The following is a 20,253-nucleotide window of genomic DNA, read 5'->3' as shown; positions in this document are numbered from 1 at the left end:
CAAAAACACCCGGGCAAGCGCTGCCAGCTCGGGGTCTCGCCCGCTCTGGGCAGTCGCGCGTACCCAGCAGGGCCGGCTGCGGGCCTGGCATCCCGGCACACCGAGACGCCCTGGCTCCCATCCCAGTTGTTTTTTTCCTAGGTGAAATCCAGGAAAAGAGTCATCCCGGCACACGCACTCGGCGGGTCTTCACCGCTTCCCTCGCACAGGGTGACGGGCACCTCCGTGTCTCATAGTGCACGGCCTGCGATGAAGTCGTCCCAGTTTCCCCTCTATCCTGTGCCGTTCCGGTTTGGCTGCAACATTCCCGGCTCCAGGGAGTGTGGGGATGGCTCCTTCACCCTGGCTGGTGGAGAATCCCCGTGGGAAGCACCCATGGATGCCTACAGCCCGGAAACACCTTCCCATGTCAAAAGTTAGGGCAGACAGCATGATCTGCCAGCACCGAACTGCCCTGCCTGTGCAAAGGAGATGTGGGGCAGCAGGACACACATTTTTGACCGTGCCCGTGCTTGTTCCCCCTGACACCCTGAGCTGGCCATTTTGTGCTCCCCAGGACTGAACTAGGGAAGCACCACAGCGTCTTCCTGCAGCCCCCCTCTGCCGGGGACAGGAACTGGGGGTGTCCAGGGGACACCGAAGGCAGTGGGGCACAGGAATTTGCCAGCCCGGTCACGCTGCAGCTCCCACTGCTGAAACAGGGTCTCTGCGGAGAGGAGGGGACACTGTGGGGCACAGGAGAGGGGACACGGGGGCTGCCCCGAGTGTCAGGCTCTGCCAGCCCCTACAGCTGCTGCCTGTGCTCCCCGGTCCCTGCCAGCGTGTCTCTCGTGCAGTTCCCCGCAGCATGACCCCATCACCTCGGTCCTCCACGGGGTGTTCCCATCATCAGCCGCCTCCACCGTATCTAGCCAGTCCTTGATGGGGTGTCCCCCCATCGCCACTCGTCGTCCCCCCTGTCAACGCCGATCCCCACGGAATGACCCAAGTGGTGTGTCCCCGAATGCCATCGCCAGTCCCCGTCGGGGTGTTCCGTATCAGAGCCGGTCTCCACCGGGGTGTTCCTGCCTTCCAGGGCCAGGCAGGACGTCCCCCATCACCCCTGCTCCCGCCGGCGTGTCTCACGAGTCTCCCCGCTCCCACGGGGAAGTGCCCCACGGCCCCGACCCCGGTGCCCCGCTCACCGCTCGCTGCGCCCGTCCCGCGCGGCCCCGCGGGCAGCGCCCGGAGCCGCCGCCGCTCGCGGAGTGACAGCGCGGCCGGGGACCCGCGCGGGCCGGGCCGGGCCGGCGGCCGGGGGAGGAGTCGCGCAGGCCCGTGCCCGGCCCCGCCGCTCCGGCCGCCCGGGGAGCCGCCCCGGCCCCCGGCCCCCGGCCCCCGGCCCCCGGCTCCCGGTCCCCCGGCCCCCGGCCCCCCGGCCCCCGGCCCCCGGCCCCCCGGCCCCCCGGTCCCCGGTCCCCCGGCCCCCGGCCCCCCGTCCCCCGGTCCCCCAGCCCCCGGCCCCCGGTCCCCGGCCCGGAGAGGGGCGTGCGGGGCCGCCCCTGCCCCGCTCGGTCCCTGGGGGCGGCCCCGCTCGGTCCCCGCTGCCCCCCGAGCCGCTCGGCTGCCGAGACGCGGCGCCTGGAACCGGCAACGGAGCCTAAGCCGGGGAAACCCCATGGACGCGTCCCCCTCCTCCCCCAGTCCCCCACGGAACATCCCCTCGTCGGATTTCTCATGGATCCCACATGGCCGCCCTGACCCCGTGGATCCCCCATGCATCCCTCTCGATATCTCTCCTCGACTCTCCCCAGATGTCCCCACGAGCCCCGCCGGTGGGTCATCCCTCGACCCCCTCCCCATGGATTCTGGCATTGTCCCCCACAAGCACCCCTCCGGATCCCCCACGGACCCCTCCAACGAATTCCTTATGGATCCCGGCCCCGACCACCCCCACCCCCCTCTTCCCCAGATCCACTGCCATGGATCTCTCCTTCTATCCCTCCCTGACTCCCCTGCTGGATCTTGCCCCACCTCACCCCCGGCTCTGGATCTCCTCCCCATATATACGGGGGATCTTGACCTCCTCTGGATCCCCCCTACATTTCCCCGGATCCCGCATGGATCCCCGACCCCTGGACACACCCGCCCGTACTGGATTTCCCCACATATCTGTATCTATATCCTCCCTCGAGTTCCCCCTGGATCTTTCCAGGGACCCCTGTGCTGGGTCCCTCCTCCCATCCTCTCCCCGTGGAGCCCGACATGAACCCTGCAATGGATCCTATTTTGGATCCCTATCGACCGTCCTGTCCAGGGGTGCCCTGCCATGAATTCCCTTGATCCATGGATTCCCAACCTCTGGATTCTGCCGCGCCAACACCCCCCCTCCCCGGATCCCCGCCCATAGATCCTCCTAGATCCCTTGCCCCAACGACTTCCATCCATCCATCCATCCATCCATCCATCCATCCATCCATCCATCCATCCATCCATCCATCCATCCATCCATCCCTGTTTCCCCCAGATCTCTCTTGATTCTGCCCAACCCATGGATTCCCTGCTGAATTCTCTCTGGAACCCCCATAGGCCATCATAGATCCCCCTACATCCCCGTAACACGGATCGCACCACATGTCCCCTGCATCCCCTCTCATGGATCCCCCCCCCATGGACCCACCCTATAAACGCCCCTCCGCTCCCCCCCCGCGGATCCCCGATGGCTCCCACCCATAGACTTCCCTCCATCCCCCACGCGCGCACTCCCCGCCGCTCCCTTCCCTGGGCGGGGCCCGCCCCCGGCCCGCCCCCGGCCCGCCCCCGGCCCGCCCCCGGCCCGCCCCCGGCCCGCCCCCGGCCCGCCCCCGGCCCGCCCCCGGCCCGCCCCCGGCCCGCCCCCGGCCCGCCCCCGGCCCGTCCCCGGCGCGGCGATGGCGGCCCCGGTGCGGGACGCGGCCGCGGTGCGGGACCCGGCCTCGGCCAGCAGCGCGGGCCCGTGGTCGCTGCGGCACCTGCACCTGGACCTGCGCGTGTCCTTCGCGGCCGCGGGCGCGGGGCGGCTGCGCGGGCGCGCGCGGCTGGAGCTGCGGTGCGAGCGGGACGGCGCGGGCGGCGCGGAGCTGCGGCTGGACTCGCACCCCACGCTGTCCGTGAGCCGCGCCGCGCTGCTGCCGCCGCCGGGCGGGCCCGGGGACGCGGCCGGGCAGGCGCTGCCCGTGGAGAGCCGGCCCTTCACCAGCTATGGCAGCGCCCTGCGCGTCGCCCTGCCCCAGGCCCCCCGTGCCGGGCAGCTGCTCACCCTGCTCATCGACTACGAGGCGGGCGAGGGGCCCGGGGTGAGCGGGGGGACACCGGGCCTGGGGGGAGGTGGGAGGACACCGGGGGACACCGGGCCGGGGGGGAAGTGGGAGGACACCGGGGAACACCGGGGCCGGGGGGGAGAGTGGGAGGACACCGGGGAACACCGGGGCAAGGGGAGAAGTGGGAGGACACCAGGGAACACCGGGGCCGGGATGAGGAAGTACGGAGCCCGACGGGTGACTGGGTGGATGGAAGGGACGCCGGGCCCGGTGGGACACCCAGGCCCACAAGGACCGGGAGGACACTAGCTGTAGACTGGGGGCTGCCGGAGCCGAAGAGAGCTGGGGGGTGGTCCAGGGGAAACTAGGCCTGGGGTGGGCAGAACACCTCCGGGTGAGGAGCCCCCTTCCCGGCTCTCTCTGCAAGGAGTATCTGTGGTGAAGCCTCACTGGGATCTCGGTCCCTCCCCAGGTGTGCTGGCTGTCCCCTGAGCAGACGGCGGGGAAGCAGAAGCCCTACATGTACACACAGGGCCAGGCTGTTCTCAACAGGTCCTTTTTCCCCTGCTTCGACACCCCCTCAGCCAAGTTCACCTACTCGGCCACCGTGAAGGTAAGCGGAGCCCCAGGAGCTGCCCCAGCCGTTCCTTCACACCCACCGGAGCAAAACCCTCCATGAGTGCAAAGCTTGCTGGGGAAGAAAGTGCAAAGGAGGCCATGGAGATGCTCCAAGGGCTGGAGCCTGCTCTGGAGCCAGGCTGGGAGAGCTGGGGGTGTTCACCTGGAGAAGAGAAGGCTGCGAGGAGACCTTAGAGGCCCTTTCAGTGCCTAAAGGGGCTCCAAGAGAGCTGGAGAGGGACTTTGGACGAGGATCTTGAGTGCCAGGACGAAGGGGAATGGCTTCCCACTGCCAGAGGACAGGGTTAGATGGGATATTGGGAAGGAATTCTTGGCTGTGAGCTTGGGGAGGCCCTGATACAGGTTGCCCAGAGCAGCTGTGGCTGCCCCAGCCCTGGAAGTGTCCAAGGCCACATTGGACGGGGCTTGGAGCAACCTGGGATAGTGGAAGGTGTCCCTGCCCATGGCAGGACACCTTTAATGTCACTTCCAGCTTAAACTGTTCTAGCTGTTGGGTCTCCTGCAGGGAATGTGCCAAAGCACCGGGGCATCACAGCAGGGACACAGCTTCAAACCCTCCTCCTCAGGCCCCAGCTGAGAAATCACTTGTCTGTACTTGGGCTATTTTTCTCTTATATGCCCTTTTGGGTGAAGACAAGCAGCCCCAGGGTCCTCCTGCCTCTCCCCAGTTGCAGTGCTGGTGCCTGGGAGCAGGTGCATGTGCCGGCCTGGCTGTCCTGCCCAGAGCTCCTGGCATTTGTAGCAGGAGGAGCTGAGTTTGGAGGAGGGTGGTGGTGCTGGGCCATGCCGGGGCCTGGTGGCAGTTCTGGGGCTGCCAAACTTCTAGGAAGGAGCAGCTGCTGATCCCCAAAGATGGCACTAAATCCAGATTCCCTCCTTGCCTGCGTGTGGGTGACACTGGCACTGGGCCACATCACCACCACGTGGTGACACTGGCACTGGGCCGCCACAGCGTGCTGGCCTGCTTGTGGGCAAGGGGAACTGCCTAATGGTGTGACACCATGCTGGTGCCAATGGCATGTGGTGGCATCAGCTGGTGATGCCAGGATTGGTCCCAGGGCAGAGCCCCTCTGGTGCCACAGGGTGAGCATGGGATGGGGCTGTTGCTGAGCTCGGGTGTGGTGCTCTGTACCAAGGAAGCTGTATTCCCTGTGCACCACGGGGCTCACCCCCTGTTTGGGATAGGTGACACTGCAGCAGTCTCCCTGGGCTCAGCCCACGCTGGTGGATTGGCTATGGGTTCTATGCTAGCTTGGGAACAGGAAAAATGAGTTGTGCAAGAACTGGGAGGGGAGCCAGCAGCTGAGGGATCTGCATCCTTTGCCCTTCCACACCTGCAGCTCCAGCATTTCCTTATCTCCTGGTAGCTCCCAAGAGCACCCGGGGGAGCTCCAGGTATCACAGGATTGCAGGGATGCAGCTGGGATCCTGAGTGGGAGCTCGGAGTGTTCCTGCTCCGCTCCCCAAAGCCTGTAGTGCCCACGGCCCCGGCACCTTCAGGCTGGGACACATTTGCCATCAGACATTGTGGCGTCTCGGCTGGCTCAGCTGGCCTCCCACTGTGAGTGCTGTGGATCTAATGGGCGGTTTCATCCACATATTCAGGTCCCTGAGGGCTTCACAGCTGTGATGAGTGCCACGAGCTGGGAGAAGCAGAAGGATAACACCTATGTATTCAAGATGTCCCAGCCAATCCCCTCCTACCTGATCGCTCTGGTTGTTGGGGACATCGTGTCTGCTGATGTTGGCCCGAGGTAAGGGGCGCAGGAGGGCTCCAGAGCAGTGGGAGCTGACAGTGAAGCTCCTGTGGCAGCCACCTCCTGCTTCTTCCTGGGGCTCTGGAGAGCAGAGACACTGGCCATAAACATGTCTGCGTCACCAGATCGTGAGCTCATGGGATGAGGGTCCTCCTTGAACTGGGGAGTAAGAAGGAGCCTTGATGCTGTGTCCCCTCACCTTCAGGAGGGTCCCTGGCTCTGCTCACGTCACCCTGCACATGAATGAGGGCAGTGGGTCCCCATGCATGGAGGATTCCACATTTCCTCACAGGCTGGTGCTTTCTTGAGTTCTTGGCTGCCACTGCAGCCATATAAACACCCTTTGACATTCAGACAAGGAAAGAAATCATAGCAGTTTGCACTATTGGCCTCTTTAGATGCCTTTATCAGCAGGGTTTTATTTTTCGTCGGCATAAACCTGTGCAATTTCTGTCTGATGAAGCAACAAGGTGAAAGTCCCCCAATGCTTAAACTTCCTCTTCTCTGCACTTGGCCAGGAGCCGCGTCTGGGCTGAGCCCTGCCTGATTGAGGCTGCCAAGAAGGAGTATGATGGGGTGATTGAGGAGTTCCTGGTGGTTGGAGAGAAACTCTTTGGACCTTATGTTTGGGGCAGGTATGGCTGGAAGGTTCCTGAAGGATCTGATTCCCCAGGGACAGGGAGAGAGTTTCCTTCTGTCCCCAGCTCCGTCTTCAGGAGGAGCGGGGTCTGAGCCCAGCCTTCCCTGGCAGGTATGACATCCTGTTCATGCCGCCCTCCTTCCCCTTTGGTGGCATGGAGAACCCCTGCCTCACCTTCGTCACGCCGTGCCTGCTGGCCGGGGACCGCTCCTTGGTGGACGTCATCATCCACGAGATCTCCCACAGCTGGTTTGGCAACTTGGTCACCAATGCCACGTGGGGCGAGTTCTGGCTGAATGAGGGCTTCACCATGTACGCCCAGAGGCGCATCTCCACCGAGGTCTATGGTGCGTGGCCGTGCCTGGCTGTGGGGTGCTGAGCCCGGCGTGGGTCTGGGGTCTGTGTCCCACAGCTGAGCACGTCCCTCTGACTGCCAGTGGGGATGGAGCCTGTGCTGCATCTCAGAAGAGGTGAAGGGCAGCAGCTGCAAGGCCCTGTGAGGTTCTGTAAACTGAAAAAGAGTGGGCTTAGATTAGATATTGTGAGTTTGGGGAAGCACTGGCACAGGTGGTCCAGAGAAGCTTTTTGGCTGCCCCGTCCCTGGAAGTGTCCAAGCCCAGGTTGGTTGGGGCTTGGAGCCTCTTGGTCTAGTGGAAGGTGTCCCTGCCCACGGCAGAGGGTGAAACAAGACGATCTTCAATGTCCCTTCCAGCCCAAACCAGTCTGTGACTTCTGGTAGCATTTGCTGTGAGATGGACAGTTCCCTGCAACCCCTGCCAGGAGTATGGGTACCGTGTCCTTGCCTCACCTTCCTCATCCTTCTGCAGTTCCCGTGTGGAGCTGATACCAGCTGTCCGGAGCTTCCCCTGGACACAGTCCTGCCCAAAGCTCATGTTCTCCCAGCACAATTTGCTGTATCCAAACAAATTTAAGTGGCTCGAAAAATCTCTCGCTGCCTGGGGCTGGGTTCCCCCGTGCCTGCCTGCAGCTCTGCCATCCCAGCTCCACGTGTATCGGTTTCCTGCTCTCCCAGCTCATGCACTGATGCTGTTCCTCTCCCGTCGCAGCGCCCGCTGTGCCCGCAGTGCACAGGGCTCTGGCCAGGCTCCCCGAATGCCTCCGCTTGTCTCTGCCCAGGTTTGCCCTACACCTGCCTGGAGGCTGCCACGGGACGGGCCCTCCTGCGCCAGCACATGGACGCCACGGGGGAGGACCATCCGCTCAACAAGCTGCGGGTGGTGATCGAGCCAGGTCTGTGGGGTGTCCCTGGGCTGTGGGGCACCAGGACAGTGACAGATGCGCTGCGGGGAGCTGGGCCGTTCCACAGCTGGCAGTAACACTAGCATAGGTGGTGGGACCCAGGAGAGATGATGGCTGCTGGAGGGACGGGATAGGCTGCGCCCAGCACAGATGGGGGAATCTCGGTGCGCTTGAGGGCTGTGGGGTTTTGCAGGTGGGAAGAGGATTTCTGAGGGTTTTTCCTTTTTCTAGGTGTCAATCCAGATGACACGTACAATGAAACACCCTATGAGAAGGGGTACTGCTTCGTTAGCTACTTGGCCCATCTTGTGGGCAACCAGAGCAAGTTTGATGCCTTCCTCCAGGTGGGTGTGAGCTGCAAAGTCATCCAACAGGCCGTGACAGGAGGCCAGGGCACAGCAGGACCCTGGGAAGGACAGGCTGAGAGGGTGGCTGGGGAGAGGAAGAAGAGGTGGGGAACGGGAATGTGAATAGGGGAATAAGATGAAGGCAGAGCCTAGCTTCATGCTAGCAGCAGGTGCTGGGAATGTTGAGGAGTATCCCTGGGGATACAAAGGGCTGGGCAGCCCCTGGAGGGGATGGGCTGGAATGCGTTCCCCCATGAGGTGGAGCACACAGAGAGCTGGGCAGCACGGCTGGGGTCAGTGTGTCTGGCGTCAGCCCCATCTGTCCCCACAGGCCTATGTGAACCGGTTCAAGTTCCAGAGCATCACCGCAGATGACACCCTCGAGTTCTTCCTGGAGTACTTCCCGGAGCTGAAGGAGAAAGGCGTGGACTCCATCCCAGGTCAGCACAGCACCATCCTGTCCAGGGAACAGCCTGCAGGTGTCAGAGCTGCCCATGTCCCCTGGAGCCTTTGCACGTTGGTTTGTGTTTTACTGGACATGCTGTTGCTGCCAGCCCGGCTCTGTTGGAGTCGGCATGGATGGCACTGGCCTGCTGGGATCAGTCCCAGGCTTGGGCATGTGCCGGCTCAGCCTGAATTTTTTTCCATTCAAGCCCAGTCCCTCCTCTGCACTCAGATGCTGTTTCATGGGGTGTCCATGACTCAGCCTGGTGAGTCTGGTGAGCACTGGGATCAGGCCCAGCCAGCACTCTGGGCTTGGCCCAGCCTTGCTGAAGATCCGGGCTTGGCAGGAGCTTTCTGTGCTGGAGCCAGCTCATCCTGCTGGTGGCGCCGGGGCTGACACCCACAAGCACACCCTGAGCCCATGTGTCCGATGGCCTCACCCCCGTCAGTTTGTGGTTGTCACCGTCCTCGGGCAGTTTGGTGGCACTGGGAGAAGGCAGTGGGGGGGTCTGGGCAGCAGCACGTGGTGTGGGGCTCAGGGATCTGTTCCCAGCTCTCCCTCCTGCCTCACTGCAGGGTTTGAATTTGACCGCTGGCTGAACACGCCGGGCTGGCCGCCCTACCTGCCTGACCTGTCGCCAGGGCAGCAGCTGATGAGGCCGGCGGATGAGCTGGCAGAGCTCTGGGCAGCTGATGGCTTGAACATGGAGGCCATCGAAGCCGTGGACATCACAGGCTGGAGGACGTACCAGCTGGTCTATTTCCTGGATCAGGTCCTGCAGAAATCCCCCCTGCCTGAAGGTGAGTGCCAGGGCCCTCCCAGGGCTCTAGTGCCCAGAGGAGACACAGGGTGATGTGCCCAAGTCCAGCCAGTTGGCCGGGGATGTGAGGGCACATCATGGGGACGCAGGGGCGTGTGGCCGTCAGCCCCTCTCCAACTGCTCTGTGGGTCCTGGTTCCAGGGAAGCCTTGATTGGTGTGGTGGGGGATGGAGAGCCAGGGGAAGCATGTGCCTGGATTTATGAGGACATGTGCAGTCCTGCTGTCCACAGGCTGGCCCTGCTGGGCTGTTGTGTCCCCATGTCACCATAACTCTCCTTGCCCTCTTTGCTGAGGAATCTCCCCCCACTTTGTGCTGGCACCCCAAGCACACAGCCCTGCAGGGCTGCCCAGCCTGGAAGGCCCAACATGGGCACCGTCCTGCCCAGAGCCAGCCAGTGCCGGCGGTGCTCCAGAGCTGGAGGTGGAGGGTGCTTGGGCAGGGGTGAGGGCTGACCCAATGCTGTGAGGATCCCAGAGAATTTGCAGCACAGCTGGGATGGACTCACAGGGTTCCCTGGGAGGAGGGGCTGGGAGCTGGGTCAGAGCCCTGTGGGGAACGGTGACTGCTCCCCTCCCACAGGCAATGTGAAAAGGCTGAGCCAGATGTACCCCAAGATCTCCAGGGCCCAGAACGCTGAGCTGCGACTGCGCTGGTGCCAGATTGTCCTCAAGAACAACCTGGAGGCTGAGTACAGCAAAGTCAAGGACTTCCTGCACAGCCAGGTTTGTCGCTGGCCAGTGTGGCAGTGCCCCAGCAGCATGCCAGTGGGGAAAGAAGGGCACAGGGCCTTCAGTGCCAGGGAGACAGCCATTGGCTCTTGATTTTGATAGTCCCACGGGATGGTTTGGGTTGGAAGGGACCTTAAAAGCTCGTCTTGTTCCACCCCATGCCACGGGCAGGGACACCTTCCACTAGACCAGGTTGCTCCAAGTCCCATCCAACCTGGCCTTGGACACTTTCAGGGATGTGCCAGGGCCTCACCACCCTCACAGGGAAGAATTTCTTTTCAATATCCCATCTAACCCTGTCTTCTGGCAGTGGGAAGCAATTCCCCATTGTCCTGTCACTCCAAAGTCCCTCTCCAGCTCTCTTGGCACTGGAAGGGGCTCTAAGGTCTCCCTGGGGCTGTCTCTTCTCCAAGCTGAACGCTCCCATCTGTCTCAGCGTAGCCCCAGAGCAGAGGGGCTCCAGCCCTCAGAGCAGCTCCATGGATTCCTCTGGACCTGCTCTGTCCACTTGTGTCTTGTGCTGGAGACTCCAGAGCTGGATGCAGTGTTCCAGTGTTGGGGTCTTACGAGAGGGCAGAATTTCCCCCTCACCTGCTGCCCACACTGCTGGGGATGAGCCTAGGACACAGTTCATCTTCCAGGCTGGGCGAGCACATGGCCAGGTCACACCCCATTTGTCACCCAAGTCCTTCTCTGAAGGGCTGCTCTCCATCCCTCCATCCATCCTGTCCTGACCCAGGTGCGGAACCCTCCATTTGCCCTTGTTGCACTTCGTGAACTTCTCAGGGTCCGCTCCTTCTCCAAGGTCCGGGTGTTCTCCCCTCTCCAGGTGCTGCAGTGCCAAGGGGATGCCCACGGCAATATTCCCCACCCTGTCCCATTGGCGTGTGCTCTGTGCCCCGCTAAGAGCAGGGCAAGGCTGGAGGCATCGTGCTGGGGATGGGGAATGGGGGGCGTCACCCCCGGGGCCGGGGCGCAGGCTGGGCCGTAACTGTGCCGTGTCTCCGCAGGGCAAGCAGAAGTACACGCTGCCCCTGTACCGCGCCATGTGGGGCGGCTCCGAGGCCACCCGGGCCCTGGCCATGGAGACCTTCTCTGCTACGGCCCCCCAGCTCCACGTCAACGTCCAGAACTATGTCAAGAAGATCCTGGGCTTGGGGGGAGCTGAGGCCTGAGGCAGCCTGGGCTCTGCTCCCTCCGCTGGTGTTGATGCTGGCAGGACCTCAGTGCCTCCCTCTCACTGCACATTTCCTTATTAAAATGTGTAATTTTTTCTGCGTGTTCTTCCTGTTCCCAGTGAGCCACGGGCCACCTCAGAGTGACTCCCTGCCGCACTGCCAGCCCTGCTCCTGGGCACTTGGGGTGCTGCTGGCTTCTCCTGGTGCTGGCACTGGAGGGATGGGCTTGGCCTTAGTGCCTGCAGGGCTGGAGCATCTCCTGGCCCTGATCCACACTGATCCTTGCTAGGTTCCTGCCCAGCTGCTACAGGTCGTGTGTGACAGTAGGGACACAGGGAGCTGGTGCAGTGTGGCGAAGCTGGGACTTCCTGGCTCCAGTGCCCTGAGCTGCTGCTCCAGAGGAGTTGGGGATTGCTTCTCCACCTTGCTTTTTGCCACTGAGGCTCACGTTGGGTTGGAGGAAAGGGGTGCTCCTGCTCTCCTACCAGCAGTCCTAAGGGCTTTAAAGAGCCAGTGGGGCCTGCATGGGGCAGAGACTGAAAGATAACACAAAGCTGGACAGCCACAGTGTTCCTTATTCCTTATCAAAGGCAGGGATATGCCTGCAACAATTCCAGTACAAAGCTGCCCAAGGCTGCAGAAACATCAGTAACCTGAGAGCCTGCTGGCCGTAATGATAACAAGGTGGTGATAACAAGAGCACCTAAACTGCCCTGCCAGGTGTACCCCTCAGCCTGTGTGGCCCCTGCAACACCCCCCTTCCTGTGATCTCCTATGAAACTTGGGGGTGTCCTGTCAGAGAGGTGCACGGTCCTGGCACTCTGCACAACAGCAGCCCAAAGGCAAATCTCAACGGGCTACAAGTTTTCACACTAAATCTCTGACCCAGCACTGTGGTCCCTACAGCCATGACTGAGCCCAACCCCCCCCCCCAAAGCCAAGACCCCGCAGTGCCCGCTCAGAGGGTGTGGAGGTTGTGCGTTTCCTCACAGGTGGGCTCAGGATTTAAAGAGGGCTGCTTATGACATAGTTGAAATCACCAACCTGTTCAGCCTGAGAATGAGGCTTCCCTGGGCAATGGGTGTCCTCTAGTGGATCAGCATTACTGGAAATAGACTGTAGTGTTGTTAAAAATTGCAGTGTAGAACCTTTCTCCAGCTGTCAGTCTGGTTTCCCAGGGAACACAGAGCCTGTCGGTACAATTATCATGACCCCTGCTAAGAGACTCCCCTATCTGTGAGGCATCTGGAAACAATCTCTCTGCTTTAAAAGGTGCCCTTGGCTCTCAGAAGTACCTGTCACCTCTGGTCTGACTCACCTGAGCAAGCCACCAGGGAGACAGATGGGGCAGTCCCCAGAGCACTTCCCTTGGATTAAATCCATGACACGTTCTCCATTACACAGACTGCAATACCCTTGGCGCACCGGAGCACGTGCAGGTGTGTCAGGTTGTGGGATACTGACGAGGAGCTCACAACTGCTGCTCCAGGAACACTTCACTGAATGAAAATCATGGCTGCAAGGGTGGGAATGGGAATGTGAGGGCTAGGAGCTGCATGTCTCGACAGGGATCCTGCACCACTCCAGCTTCAGACAAGCAGAGAGCAGCCCCTGCAGCTGGAACAGGACAGGGTCTTGATTCCCAGCTTGTCACTCCCTCCCAGGGCAGCCCCAAGGGCTCTGGGCAAGGCTGGGACAGTTCCACCACCAGACACTTTTACCAACACCACATTTCTGGTGCTCTCCAACCAACACTATCCAGCTGCGAGGAGAGGTGAAGCTCCTCTCCTCTCCACTCTGCAGTGCGGGAAGCATCCGGCACAGAGTTGGGGGATGCAAGGGGAGCGAACAGGAGCTGCTCCTGCAGGGGCTGGGAAGGGCACTCTGCCTTCATTCACCTTCCTGCAAAGGCAAGGGCTCACAGAGACTCTTCAATATAAAATTAGTAACACGATGTAACACAGTTATTTTTAACAATGTGACCTTCATCAAGCACCGAACATTTTTTGCTTAATTTTTTTTTCCAAAATGAAATCCAAGTCAATCATGAAACGCCAGGAGAAGATGTTAATTCTTTATTAATAAATAGATTTAGAAGGGCTTAGCAAGACAGGATTAATGGATTTGATGGTCAGAGAGGACTGCTGTAATCTTCCAGTCTGACCTGCTGCAGAGCATAGGTCTGGATTCCCACAGCCCACCAATCCTGGCAGTTCCACAGGGGCTTATCTGTTAATCCACACCATGGAGTATCTGAAAAGTCACTACATTCTGGTCCAAGGGCCAGTCTCCTTGTGAACACCACGTGCTCTTGTTCCCAGTTTCATTCTGACTTCCCCTTACAGCCCTCGGGCTGGGTCAGCTCTTTAAATAGTATTCTTTAAATATTGTGTTTCAAAGGATTAGTGACTCTTATGCATGACTGCTTGATTTTACAGTATGAAAGTAATAATGGGCTTGATTATGAACTTAGTAACTCCCCAAACCATGTGGAATTAATTCACACCTGCAATGAATTCAAGTCTACATTTGGGTAACAAATGTAACGAAGTCCACATGCCGCACAAAGGTACAAACCCAGCAAATCCAGAGAGAGCACCTCAGCTGCCCCTGCTCCTCCAGGGCTGCTGTACTGTGCAGACACTGAGCTACTCCATACATAACAGTAAACCAGAGCCAGCTCTAAAGTGCCTGTGTTTGTCAGGAACAAATGAGAAGGTGGATTACCAAGGCATGTCAAATGTCTGCACTCAGCTCTGCACACTGCTTGTCTGAGATGTGGGTAGCTAAGGAATCTATGATGTCAAGGAGAAGGAGCTGACTGAGCGAGCGGAGATTTGGCAACTTGGAGACCTTCAAGGAAAACAAAACAGAAAAAACAGGAAGAAATTAAAACCTCTCCAAATCACAGCTCATGTATTACCCTTTTACCCTTGGCACCCCACAGCAAGTCTGGCTGGGCACAGATGATGCAAGATCCCAGCTGTGGGGCTGGGCTGCAGGAAACAGATAATGGGGCTCCAGTCAGGGCTTAGAACCAAATTCAGACTGCTGGGAGTGGAGAGCAGCAGGAATCTGCCCTCAGAGCTGCTCCTCTGTTGGTACTGACAGCTCCTACAAGACACTGACTGAGCACTCTCCTAAGAGCAATGCTGGGCACCAGCACAGCCTGAGCTCTGAGATCTGTGGTTTTGCACTGAAAATGTGACTCAGGGCCTGATCTCTGTACTCGTGCTCCTGAGGAAAAGCTCTTCTCAGTGTCCATGCTGGTTCTCCTGGCATTCTTCCTGCAGTCAAAGCAGGTCACTGGAGCACTTGCCAACAAAAAACTCCACCACATCAGATAGATGAGAATCTACAACAAACTTTATGCTTCTGGACTGTTGAGAAGCTCAACTGTTAGCAAAAAGGAGCTCTACACATTCCTTCCTTCTCCTCAACCTCATGGTAAGGAGCCAGTAATCTGTCTAGAGGCACTAACACACATCCAGCCTCCAGACAGACTGTGCCCATGTACTCACCCACCTGCCTTATCTGAACTGACATTATCACCTTGCTCTAGGGAGAGGCACTGGGATAAAGAATAAAGGTGTTCTGAGCAACCTTTGAAGGCCAGGAAGGAAATGGCTGAGGATGCTTCCAGAAAGAGCTCAGGATGTGCTTGTAGCAATATCCTCAGTCTAAGGCTCTGCCAGGACTGGGAGGGAGAGAGACCCCCTGATCCCCCACTGGTGGGATCCTGCCCACACCCCAGGCACACACTGCAGAACAGATCAGGGTGTCACTACAAACATGTCACAACAGCAGGTTTATTAGGGCTTTTGCACAACACTGACACACAAGAGCCTGGAAACACATTGCCCAAAGCAGTGAACCTCTGGAAAACAGCTCTTCAGTAATGCTCCTGCTGTGGGGAAAACTCCTTAACAGTCCAAATTCAGAACAGTGTTAAGTAACTGGAAGAATGGGAGATCCCACAGCCAGGGACCCAGCCTGCCTGAGCTCCAGTGACCCATGGGGCTTGTGCCCGAGAACAAATCCCCCTCAGAGCCCGTGGCTGGCCCAGGAGCAGAGCAGAGAGTGTCTGTGCCCAGCCACACTGAGTTACCCAGCCCAGGCCAAGAATCACACACTGAGGCCTCTCAGGCCAAGGGAAAACATTGCATAATTGAGATTTCTCTGTGCACATCTGCTTGACAGTCTTCCAGACACGTTTTGATGAACACTGTTCTACCAGTCAACAGTTTAAATATGAAACATTTCCCCACATCCTGGTGAGGAAGTACAGCTGAGGAACGCCCTCCAGCTCCCATCGCTGCCTCCCAGTGTTGCAACATCCGTTTCCCCCTGTACATTCTGGGGAGAATCACACCTCTTTGTCTTCATGTGGCCTCCACTGGGAAGTGATACTGTGATATTTCAGCCCTCAGCGGGTGCAAGGCACTGACCCCAACCCCAGGGATGTCCTGTAGCCTGCAGTGGGACCATTCCCCATTCCTGCTGAACTGGGCTGCTCCACAGGACTCATGGGGCCAGAAGAAAAAAAGACAGGATGAAGGCAGGGGCTGCAACCTCAGGCTGTGGACTCTCCTCTGGGAGTGATTTCTGGATACTGGCTCCACTCCCAATGCTTTTTATGCAATTTCAGTTATTTCTGAATGTAAAATGCGTCATGCTCCAGCAACTTCGGCATTTAATGAAGAGCCTGAACCCCGTCCTGTCTCCTCTCCAGACACTAATGGGACGTAGCAGTGCTCTTCTTCCCCAGGAGGATTGTGAGTTCATATATACGAAGGAGAGTGAGCTACTTGAATATTAACTGGGAAATTATTATCAGTATGTGTGTAGCATCCAGAAATCCAATTCCTATGATTTATCTACCTATTTCAGCAATGCAAATGAGCTGAGCAATGAACTGATGACATGCTGGGGAACTCTCATGGAGGGACCACATCTCATAGGAACAATTAAATGACAATATCCTTATTCTCTCAAGGGAGGACAGGAATATCAGCACACTGGGCTCCTGACCTTTCCTGCCACTAACGCATAATCCCATCAAAACAGAACCGCAGAATTTTTAAGATTGGAAAGGACCTCTAAGACCATGGAGTCCAACTGTTGAACATGGAAATCATACAGAGCCCAGCCAGGATGTGGTAATTTGTTTTAGAGCTCATGACATGTATGACAGAGAATACTTCAAGGGAAGTAAGAGGAGCACACTGATAACTGCTAGTGAGGGAGAGATTTGTGCCCTCAATATACAACAAACTTACCCTGCTATACACGCACCAACCCAACAAAGGCAGAGCACAAAATTAACAGTTGGAACAACTGGAAATGAAAGCCATTTTGGGTAACTTCTGCTTGGAAGGGCATCACATTTCTAGGCTAGCTTGTTGTAGTCTTTAATTTACTTTGGTGTGAGAAGCGTGCCTAGCAGTCCTGTCAGCAAGTGTCAGTAACATGCAGCCAGCTCTCAGCTATCTCACATGAAGAAGAATTCAACTGATTTCTATATGAACGTGTCTTTAACCAAGGCAGTGACAGAGGACAGCAGCTCTCAAAAGCCACAGAAAAGATGCAACCAACCTTGGTGAACTGGTGGACGATGATGTGCAGGCAGTGCCTCTTCATGTCCAGGGCCTGGGTCTTGTCAGCTGCCTCTAAAATCTAGAGCAGGAGCAAAAATGTGATTTCTGGTCTGCACAGCTCAGATGCTCAAACCTGACTCAGAGCCGGTAACTCCTCTTAGCTAGGGAATAGCTCCATTTTGCACTACAAACTGATCTTTTCTGAACTATTCAAAAATAAACCTTGGATTTAAAATGTATGGAGTTCTCATGAGCTAATCAGCAGGAATTGCTTCTGCTTGTGCTGCAGAGGTTCAGGCTGCCTGTCTGGGAGCTGGCATTGGCTTTTTTACCACACAACACCTTTTATTAGCTCAAACTCCACTGCCAGATCTTGTCAACATCACTGATAAAACAAGACTGATGTCTGTTACCTGTGGACCACCATTTGCCCTGGAACAAATGTCTGTCAAAAAGGGTTTACAGTTCAAGTGCTGAGCACGTGGTCATCTTAAAAAGACCTTTAAAAACACAGTTCTGGAACAGGGGATGGGAGCTCAGGAGGAGCCAGGTGAGCAGTACCTGCTGAACCCTGCAGCACAGGAACAGAAGTAGCACAGTACCAGGAAAGGAACAATGCTGCTGGAGGCTGGGTTCCCACATATGTCATCACATAGGGCCACTGTCACGGGGCAGTCTCAGTGACCTGGCACTGGGGGTACCCACTTGACCAGACCTCTTGGCTTTCCTCTAAGACTTAACTGAAGTGCTTGGGGACAATTACCTGGAGCACATTCTCCACTGTGACATTCATTTCCAGGTTCTGCTTACAGTAGGCCTGGAGCCTGTTGTTGGAGAAGCCGTAGTAGTAAGGTGCTGCAAAGAGGTATCTGTTCATCCCATTGAGGAACAAACCAGAAAGGAAAGGTGAGAGCGCTGACAGCAAACAAATCCCTGTGAGGACTGGAAGTGCAGAGCCTGCTGGTGCCCCCCCGACAGACCATCCTCCCAGACTGTGCCACGCAATCCAAAGCAAGAGGAAGGTGACCTGCTGGATATGCACTCAGATTCTCCAATTCCTTCAAACCTAAGGATACAGGGAGTCCTCAGGAGGCATGTTCACTTCTCCGTAATAGATGTATCTAAGCATGGACTCGAACGCTTGCTTGCTGGGAACCATTTCACCTATGGAAATGTTCACTTGCCCATCTTCTGGCATGAAGGAACGGAACATGGCTTCAAAGTAACTGCAAAGGGAAATAAAACTGATATAACACATTCTGCAGAAAAATGATTTAACCCAGTATTGTTCGAAGGCTGCTATTCAGAACTGCAGCTTCCAAAGCAACAAATTCAAGTGACAACCTGGGCAAAAACACTGCTCATTTATTTTTTCATGCATGTCTGCCAGTGAAAACTCCAAATATAATCCCCCTAATTAGCATCAGAACTACCTGAAATTTGTCTGTTTCTTGAAAATTAGGACACATGGTGCTTTGCTTTTTCTCTAATTTGCATAAGACCCAGCAGAGAGCTTAAAGCATTATAAATTTCCTTGGTATCTACAGGCTGCCAATCATCAGGGCAGTTTTAAGAGCTGTGAAATGCTTCTGGTAAAATACCACGGTAACTAATACTGATATTGTTACTGGGTCTGGAAAAAAAATGGTTATGGTATTTGAAATAGAAATGTTATGTGAATACTTAATGTTTGGTGGAACATAAGGTGCAAGTCCACAGAACACACAAGTGCAGGATAAATCCACTTCACCTACACCCTGAGCAGGGAGAACAGCCCCACCATCAGCAGGGTGGACTCCTTTCTCTGCATAAAGCATGAGAACACTCTAGTCTCTGTCATGCACCATTTTTTTTGTTAGGTTTATTCACAACCAGTCTTAAATATCAGAATGTGAGAAAGAAATTCAAGTTCCACATGATACAATATGAATTGTTCACTGTCAGGAGGCTCCTTCTGACCTCAGTGGACCTTTGTTGCTTTCCGCTTCACTGAAACCACCTTATGTTTTTCACCTTTTTTCCCTTCCCATGATTTTACAGATGCTTTTTCATGCAGTGCAGCTTCTCCCACACCCTCTGCAGAATCTCTGCAGTTCTAATTTCTTCCTATTTTCCCTGCTGGGTACGAAATGGAAAAAAAAATTAATCACTACTGCTTAAAGGCTTATTACACTCACTGAGCAAAGCTGCATCTTAACACTTCATGCAGATTTAAGTTCCTCCCTGTCTTCTAAACCAAGCCAGCTGAGCACAGACTGGCCAGCCCTGCACTGTCCTTCACACACACTCTTGGTACAGTGTTAGGAGCAGAGCTCACCTGGAGCGAGCTGCCAGGATGGCTTTGTGGGCTGGCCGTGGGTGCCCGTCGAGGAGCAGGATGATATCACAGAATTCAGTCCCAGCTCCTTCCAGGTAAGCCTTCATGTCCTGAATTAAAGATGTTCCTGAAATTAAACACAACTAAATAAAGACATGACAGTTCCAGGTGACCAGGTACTGTCAAACTAATACATGGACAAGCCAGAGCTCCAGCCCCTCTTTCCTTTGGGACTCAGTGTGAATTTGAGTCAAGTCATTCCTCATAATCTTGGAGCAAAATGAGCTTCATCCTTCCCCACTACAGCTCATTCCCTACTGCCCCTCCCAGAACCACACCTGTCAGCTCTGCCTTCTGCCACTGACAGCACAAACTCCAGCTGTGGACACACTGACAGGTGCTCTCTACAGATACGAAAGCGGATTTTTCCCCTCCCTTTGCACTATTTTCGACCACAAGGAATATAAAATTTTGTGTCTCCATGAAAAATCTTTCCCAAATCAGCAGAAAAGGCTTCTTTTATTCAATATTTCAATCAACCTTTGTAAATACACAACTGAGAAACAGAGCACATCCAAGCTGGCTCCAAATTCACACATATTTTCAAAGTTCATCTTTCAGTTTTTAATGTTTGGGTCTCTCACACCATTCCAGCTCTGGATACAGAACTGGCTGTGCCACCTTCCCAGCCAGTGCACCTCTCCCCCATGGGACAAATGCCAGCCAAAGCCTTTCTACTTGACCTTTCAGGACTAGCTTCCCTCTTTTTCTCTTCAGTTCAGAATTGTTTTTGTGCAGCACTCCACACCAACACTGCCAATGCCTCTGAACTTTGTGGCCTTAGAAAATTTCATTATTACATTCCTTGTGTTGTGTGTCAGGATGTTAAAATGCTGAATAAGACTAGTCCCAAATCAGCCCTTGATGAATTCCACAATAAAACTGTAAATCACATCTTCCTCTTTTCCTGTCTCCTGTCCCTTTCACTCACACATGTACCCAGAGCAGTGCCTTATTGACAAGATCCTCCTCCTTCCTCCTGCTCCTCCTTGAACACCTTCAAGCAGGCTGTTTCCCTGCTCAGCTCTGTCACCCTTCAGCCATTTACAGTGACTGTCCACTGCCTTTTTTTGATCATTCTTTACACCCTTCTGCTCCTTCTTTCATCTCTCTGAACAGGAGCAGGATGGTTTATTACAAGAACACAACTATATTTCCCATGTACTTTGATGGCACATCATTCTG

General features: G+C 56.3%; 2 protein-coding genes across 2 annotated transcripts in view; one reads left to right on the top strand and one right to left on the bottom strand.

The window, feature by feature from the left end:
* The first annotated feature begins 2,909 nt into the window (after positions 1–2,909).
* On the top strand, positions 2,910–11,189 carry RNPEP (arginyl aminopeptidase). Its single transcript, XM_066203995.1, has 11 exons — positions 2,910–3,314; positions 3,751–3,891; positions 5,523–5,671; positions 6,193–6,309; positions 6,426–6,661; positions 7,452–7,565; positions 7,806–7,918; positions 8,253–8,361; positions 8,942–9,166; positions 9,768–9,910; positions 10,927–11,189. The coding sequence occupies exons 1-11, from the start codon at positions 2,910–2,912 to the stop codon at positions 11,089–11,091; spliced, it is 1,917 nt and encodes a 638-aa protein (XP_066060092.1). The 3' UTR covers positions 11,092–11,189.
* A 1,960-nt stretch (positions 11,190–13,149) lies between these two features.
* Positions 13,150–20,253, bottom strand: part of LZTR1 (leucine zipper like post translational regulator 1) — a 35,824-nt gene continuing 28,720 nt past the window's right edge. Inside the window, exons 16-20 of the mRNA XM_066203925.1 lie at positions 19,009–19,135; positions 17,768–17,917; positions 17,455–17,560; positions 16,690–16,770; positions 13,150–13,947 (exon numbers count right to left, since the gene is read on the bottom strand). Coding sequence (XP_066060022.1) covers positions 13,831–13,947; positions 16,690–16,770; positions 17,455–17,560; positions 17,768–17,917; positions 19,009–19,135 — 581 coding nt within the window. The 3' untranslated portion in view covers positions 13,150–13,830. The remainder of the gene's footprint in view (positions 13,948–16,689; positions 16,771–17,454; positions 17,561–17,767; positions 17,918–19,008; positions 19,136–20,253) is intronic.

The sequence above is a fragment of the Chamaea fasciata genome, unplaced genomic scaffold (assembly GCF_029207755.1).
Source record: "Chamaea fasciata isolate MVZ Bird 193981 ecotype frontalis unplaced genomic scaffold, bChaFas1.0.hap1 SCAF_25, whole genome shotgun sequence".
In the NCBI taxonomy this organism is placed as follows: Eukaryota; Metazoa; Chordata; class Aves; order Passeriformes; family Sylviidae; genus Chamaea; species Chamaea fasciata.
Note: the sequence above shows the minus strand (reverse complement) of the source record. Positions and strands in the feature narration are given on the sequence as shown.